Source organism: Cololabis saira, chromosome 12 (genome assembly GCF_033807715.1).
Source record: "Cololabis saira isolate AMF1-May2022 chromosome 12, fColSai1.1, whole genome shotgun sequence".
Lineage (NCBI taxonomy): Eukaryota > Metazoa > Chordata > Actinopteri > Beloniformes > Belonidae > Cololabis > Cololabis saira.
The window spans coordinates 38,194,154-38,201,653 of NC_084598.1; the positions used below are offsets into that span (position 1 = coordinate 38,194,154).

The 7,500-nt window shown below is 42.0% G+C and overlaps 1 protein-coding gene across 1 annotated transcript in view; it reads left to right on the forward strand.

The window, feature by feature from the left end:
- The window catches only part of LOC133457470 (keratin, type I cytoskeletal 18-like), an 11,507-nt gene extending 5,410 nt beyond the window's left edge, over positions 1–6,097 (forward strand). The window contains exons 4-7 of the mRNA XM_061736791.1: positions 281–445; positions 533–658; positions 3,509–3,726; positions 5,925–6,097. Of these exons, the coding sequence (XP_061592775.1) occupies positions 281–445; positions 533–658; positions 3,509–3,726; positions 5,925–6,051 (636 nt within the window). The 3' untranslated portion in view covers positions 6,052–6,097. The remainder of the gene's footprint in view (positions 1–280; positions 446–532; positions 659–3,508; positions 3,727–5,924) is intronic.
- Positions 6,098–7,500: the final 1,403 nt, after the last annotated feature.

The following is a 7,500-nucleotide window of genomic DNA, read 5'->3' on the forward strand; positions in this document are numbered from 1 at the left end:
CCACCATACATCAATCTAAAGTTGCTTGGTCATGTGACGATAACGATAATTTAATATATAATGCAATATCGTCGACGAATAAAAACTAGACTAAAATGCTCAGACGTTTAGTCGACTGAAACTTGACACGACTAAAAGGAGAATGAACGTGACTAAAACTAATAAAAACTAAAATGATAGCTGGACCCAAAGACTACACTAGAACTAGAACTGAAACAGGCTGACTAAAACAACACTAGGATGACCCCACCACCCTCATCGGCTGTTTCCTCCCCAACAGGAACTCTCCGAGTTGCGCGCCCACATCACGCAGGTCGGCGTGCACGTGGACGTGGACGCTGCCAAAGGGCTGGACCTGTCCAAGATCATGGAGGACATGAGGGCCAAGTACGAGAAGATCATTGTGAAGAACAAGGAGGAGCTCGAGGCGTGGAGCGAAACTCAGGTACGGCGGGAGTCACCCAGGTGAACCAAGGGGGGGGTTCAGAGGTCGGGCTTGACGAAGCATGACGTGTCTTTATCTCGTCTTCAGATCACAGAGGTTAAAGTGAAGATGACAGAGACCTCGACAGCCCTGAAGATGGCCATGACCGAGGTGACCGAGACCAGGAGGAGGTATCAGGGAATGGAGATTGAACTTCAGGCCGCGCTCAGTCTGGTAAGAATCTGCTGTCCTCCCTGACCAATGGTCCCTGGACCAATGATCCCTGGGGTGGGTGTATTTTGAACCTCATTGTTTTCAGGTCTTGGACCTCTGTCGGCGTCATTATAGATCATTGATCTGAACCTGGAACTAGTGAAGGACTACGTAGGGATAGAAGCAACAAAAATGATGCAAACTTTCTGGTTCTGTCTTACGCGTTAGAGAGGAACTTCCTTATATGGTCATGGTATAGTGCACGCCCCCTCAGGAATCTGACCAATCAGACTATGCTGAAATGAGGAAACCGAGTTTGGAGCTTTGGGAGTTGTGCAGGTGGCAGAAATTAAAGTAAGATGACAAGAAATTGGCTTTAAAGACTCCTTTAAGGCCAATTTCTTGGGGGCTTGGGTATTTTAACTTCATTGTTGGACTTGGACATCTGTCTGTGACATTTAGTGGTGGGGAGAAAATCGATATTGCAATATATTGTTGCACTCTCTGTCGCAATAAATAATCGATAAACTGACAGCAAATATCGATATTTTATTTATACAACACACATAATTGATTTAGGCGGTTGTCACCGCACTATTGTTCATGCACTTTAACTTGTCCAGCTGTACAGTGTTTACATTTACAAGCCTAGGAGGCAGTGAGGCTCTATACAAATGCACTTTCTTTGTACATTGTTTTGGCATTGAATAAATGCATAACTACACGTTTTCCTCTTTATGGGTATCTTTTTTTTCAGTCACATATATCGTGATATATTGTTGATGAAATTTCTTACAATATATCGAACATCGTAGATATTGTGTATCGTGATATTATCATTATCATTGGCCACATATCGCCACAGTATTGAATCATGAGTTACCCGTATCGCCCACCCCTAGTGACATTATAGATTATTGATCTGAACCTGGAACTAGTGAAGGATTACGAAGGGATGGAAGCAACAAACGATGAGGCAAACTTTCTGGCTCTTACACGTTAGAGAGGGATTTTATGTTGTCGTGTTGCACGCCCCCCCGAGAATCTGACCAACCAGACGATGCTGAAATGAGAAAAACGGGTTTGGAGCTTTGGACGTTCTGCAGGGGGCCAAGTTACTCCGCAGACCCCAGAAATTAAAGTAAGATGAAAGGAAATCAGCTTTCATGCCAATAACAGTAGACCCTCCTACTCCTTTCCCCAAAACAACAACAACGAACCATTAAAATCAACAAAATGCCCTTTTTTAAGAACATTTGAATTCTTTTAACACCAGGATAGCTTGATCCTGCCAAATCCGGCCAACTTCTGCAGCTTTTCCGGCCCACTTTTGGCTGTTTATTTGTTTATTTAAAAGGATCCCCAGTTGACGCCAAAATGAAAGCTAGTCTTCCTGGGGTCCAGACAATAAAATACAAAATCAAACATACAATCAATTCATAAAGTACAACTGTGATTGACAACATTAGCTCATGGTGAGTCTGGCTGTCTGAAATTTCCCTCACATCCCCAAGACATGGCCCTTTCTGGGCCTTTCGGGCCACGCTGGACCCCCACAATAGTAAGTAAGTAAGTAAGTAAAGTTTATTTATATAGCACCTTTCACAGATATAAAATCACAAAGTGCTTTACATTAAAAGAAGGCACACAAATTAAAAGAGATTAAAAAGAAAAGATACCAATAGTATACATATATATAAAAACCTAGATAAAATTAACAAGGTACAGAAAACAGCACTGGGCTGGCATGTTAAAAACATAGTCGCAACGCACATTAAAAACATAGCAGCAACGCAGAGACACAATAAATAAACGGTTAACCAAAAGCCTGTCTGAATAAAAACGTTTTCAGCTGCTTCATGAAGCCTTCACATGATTCTAGAAAACGCAGTTGTGAAGGGAGAGCATTCCATAGTTTAGGCGCAACAGATTGAAAAGCACGGTCACCTCTGGATTTATAATGGGTTTGAGGGACAGACAGTAACGATTGGTGTGCTGATCTAAGAGCCCGATTTGGCGCATAAGGTAGGAGGAGGTCAGTGATGTATTGTGGTGTTTGGCCATGCAAAGCTCTGAAAGTTAGCACCAGTATTTTAAAATGGATGCGAAATTTAATGGGAAGCCAGTGAAGAGAGGATAAAATTGGAGTGATGTGTGTTCTCTTACTACTACTAGTTAGAAGCCGGGCTGCTGCATTCTGGACAGTTTGGAGACGATTTAAGGAGGTCTGATTTAAACAGGTAAAAAGAGAATTACAATAATCTAAGCGAGAAGAAATAAAAGCATGAACAACCATCTCCATCTCAACCTTGGTAACCACGGATCTTAATTTAGCTATATTCCTTAATTGGAAAAAGCATGAACTCACCAGATGACTGACATGATTGTCGAGTGACAGAGACCCCATATATTGTTTTATTTTTGGGATATGATTTTCAGGAGCAACTATAAGGGCTTCTGTCTTGTCTGAATTTAATTGAAGACAGTTATCAACCATCCAAATCTTAATTGCATCCAAACAGTTGTTAAAAATGGACAATTGGTTAAAATCGTTTGGTTTAAAAGAACAATATAACTGGATGTCATCAGCATAAAAATGATAAGAGATAGTGGTCGTATCCCAAGTCAAACTTCACTCAAGTTTGGTCATCATCCGGCTCATGCAACACAGTCCGTTAACGTCTTCCCAGATTAGACTCGAAGGTGTCTACTATCTGGGTTCCACCCATCGGTTCTGCAAAAACACGCCAATAACCTTTTGATTGGTCCAGAAACTAAAGCAAGTCTTGGTGTACGGGTAATCAGAAAGCCGGATTCCTCTGCTAACAGCTGTCTGTAAAACAGAAAGTGAACTCCTTCACCTCCTAACAGATTGCGTCCCTGGAGGCGGCGGTGCACGACGTCGACGCGCGCTACAACATCGAGGTGGAGAAGTACAACGTGATCATCTTGAGGCTACAGGAGGAACTGACTCAGATCCGCAGCAACATCCAGCTGAACACGACCGAGTATGAAATCCTGCTGGACATCAAGGTGAAGCTGCAGGCCGAGATCGCCGAGTACCGGAGGCTGCTGGAAGGCGAGATAATGTGAGTACCAGGAATCCCAAAAATACACGCTACAGTGAATGCAACACATAAAAGTGCAGCATCTTTTTGCTCTTTTGCATATAATAGTCAAATGAGCTTCATGCAAAAAATGAAGCTGCTTTGATATGGAAATGAAAAGGGATCCGTCTGGGTCGATATGATGCTCCCGCCGCCACATGATAGGCTCAAGTAGGGTTGCCACTAGGGATGTCCCGATACCATTTTTTTCACACCGAGTACGAGTATTTTAATTTGTGTACTCGCCGATACCGAGTAGCCTACCGATCCGATACTTGGACCACAAAAATAACTAGGCTAAAAATGCAATGAATTGGAAGACAGGTTTTATTTGCAACAGAAATTCAATTTTAAACAAAACTCAGCCGGCCGGTCTTTCCTCCGTGCTTTAGTCTCATCGCAGGTACATCAACTGCGCATGTGCGGTGCTTCACCTGAAGCCGTCCGTGTGAAACAACATAAACAATCAAATAGAATTTAAAAAACAGGCTAAATGAAATGATTTTACACACTCTTGTACAGTAGGTGGTGGTATGCACCTTAAAGTTGGTTGCGATCCGCCAATAAAACAGAGAAGAAGAAGAAGAAGAACATAAACAATGACATTGCTACAGTCGGGTTATATATAGTGATACGTGGGTGAGACTGGCAGTGCCGTTTCAGGCAAGATAGTGACAATTAATGTAAGCGGGATGTCAGCAGGGTGGACATATTTCAAAATAAGGGACGACGGCAGAAGCAAGACAGACTGCGGGCTGTAGGCGCGGCTAACCGGCTAACATGGCTAACCGGCTAACGTGGCTAACGCGGCTAACCGGAATGTAACAATGGGATTGTTTATGTTGTACTGTGAGTTACGTGGAGTGTTTAATAAAGTTCCCTGTGAGTAAGGGTATCACTCAACCGTCCAATTTGTATAATTAAGGAAGATAGAATTTACTGAAACATGGAACAGCTGGCTACAGCCACAGAGCAGCAGCTCTGCTGCTGCTGCTCAGCCAGGCTGCAGATTGACCCGGGGAGCCGCGGGGCGGCTCAACATCTCCCTCTAGCGGCGCTAACCAGTAACTACAACAACAATGAAGTATCGGTGCGTGGTATCGGAGACTTTTTGCGAGTACGAGTACGAGTACATGAGGGCAGTATTGGCCCCGATACCGATACCAGTATCGGTATCGGGGCATCCCTAGTTGCCACCCGTCCCGTAAAATACGGAATTGTCCTTTATTTGAGAAAAAAAAATGTGGGGGGACAACAGGACCTGCTGCGTCTGTGCCAGATCTTTATATGTTATTACTATTATTATATACAGTATATATATATATATATATATATATATATATATATATATATATATATACTGTATATAATAATAATAATAATAATAATGTATGTGCCAGACAGCTGCTGCATCTGTGCCAGATCTTTATATGTTATTACTATTATTATATACAGTATATATATATATATATATATATATATATATATATATATATATATATATATATATATATATATATATATATATATATATATTTTGGGGCTTTTTTTTTGGCTCCTGCGCTGCTGAAATCGGGGCGTCCCTTATTTCTATTTCTGAAAGGTGGCAACCCTAGGCTCAAGTCATGGCCACTTATACCCCTTTTCCACTAAACTGGTTCCAGGGCTGGTTCTAGGCCGGTGCTAGTGTTGGTTCAACTTGCGAACCCGCTGAGTTTGCTTTTCTACAACTCGGGTGCTAAGAGGAGCTACATCATTACGTCACTGCAAACGTCAGTTACGTCGCTGTGTTTGTGTGAAAGTTGCAGCAACAACCAGGTATCTGCTCTAATAGGACTTGGTCCTCGTAGCTCCTCCGTGGACACATCTCTAAAAGACAGATTGTCTCCTCCTCAGACCCATGATGCTTTGCTGCATCCAGATTCATTCTTATTTGAAAATGTCTCTGTCTCCCATGCTATTGCCGTTGGTCTTAACAACTCCGCCCCCCTTGGTGCTACCTTGGAACTGGTTCTTCTGGCCCGGAGCCATTTCTTTGTCAGTGGAAACAGAAAGCCCGGTTCCAAACTAGAGCACTGGCCCAGAACCGGTTTGCTGGAAAAAGGGCACTTAGCGGTCCGACGTACGCGGAAACTGCGACTTAATTGGCTTATGTTCTGTTGTTTCTTTCTCCTCGTCAGTGTGGAGGAACCCGCTACGAAGAAGGTCCAGACCAAGGTGGTGACCATCGTTCAGACTCTGGTGGACGGCAAGCTGGTGTCCGAGAGCCAAGACGTCCAGGCCAGTGAAAAAATCGAGCCAATGTAAAAACAAGCTTTACAACAAAAATAAAGAGAACACAAGTCCCAGATCAGACCTGTTGAGAGTGTTTTTTTTTCAGCTTTAAATAATCAAACAAAAGATCCGTTGCAGCTTCAACTCTGCATGTTTTTATAGAGCTACACTCATAAATAACCTTTAAACCAATAGATCAACATTTCAAGAACTGCTGTTTGCTTATTTTTCTTCTTGTCAAGATTGAGACGAAACATATTTACAGCATGAACATGAATGTTGTTTCTCCGTGGCATCACAACTACACTGGGGATGTATATTAATAAAATTAAACAAAGCCTCAAATGTTTGCATAATTAGGGCCGTGGTCTAGGTTCAGCTACCGATCGCTTGGCCCTTTAGGTAAATCTGAGTCCTGGGTTTTCAGATAAGAGATAAAAAGGAACCACACAGACACACACACACACACACACATCGGCTCGTTCACATGCATGCTGGCTCTGTAGTTTTTTGGGGTTAGTTAATCGCGGTAGCTTAGCTCAGATTGTGATTGGATCTCGAGACCTGGGACGGTTGCTGCTCGTGTTTCTGCCGGTTCCGCGCTGGTTTCGTGTCTGCTCTGTTTTTGTTTCTTTTTTTTTTTTTTTTTCTTTTAGATTTCTAGTGCTCGACGTGCTGACGGATGTCACCCCCCCCACAAAAAAACAAAAAACAAAAAAACAACTTGGTTTGTATGTGTATATATGTATGTGTATGCGTATGTATGCATATATATATGTTTATACCGTATTTTCTGGACTATAAGCCGCACCTGTATATAAGCCCATCCGCTCTATTTAAAAAAAAAAGATATGCAAGCCGCAAATATTTATGTTGTTAGATAGTTACTACATGTACAGAACCATTTTGAACTGTAAATGATGTACATGTTTGTACCTAAATAGATCCTTTCCTAACAGTGTCTTTTAACACGGCAGCAACTTTGCTGATTAAAACTGGACAGAACCAAGAGAAAATAACCAGTATTTATTTATGTATTTATCTGTTTGAAATCTGCTTCTACCTACTTCTATCTGCTAAAGAAGAAGTAGCGTATTCTTCTTTGCATTTATTTTGTCTTAGTTTTTATTCTAATTCCGGTTAGAGCGCCCGAGCGGTGGAAGAAAAATCCACAGAATAGCCGCACCTTTGTATAAGCCGCATGGTTCAAGACCTATGAAAAAAGTAGCGGCTTATAGTCCAGAAAATACGGTATATTAAATATAGTAACAATGCACATATATATGCCGTAGGTTCTTACCAGCATGGTATTAACCATTAATATGTGTGCAGACAAGGTGAAAAAAAAAAAAAAAAAAAGATAAAAAGGAACAATTATTTCTATTTTAAGGGTAATACGGCCATGCTGTCCTCAACCAGCTTTGGGTTGGCCTCCGGGGTGGTGAGGTTCTGGATTTACTGGAGGTGGTCCGAGTCCGTTCC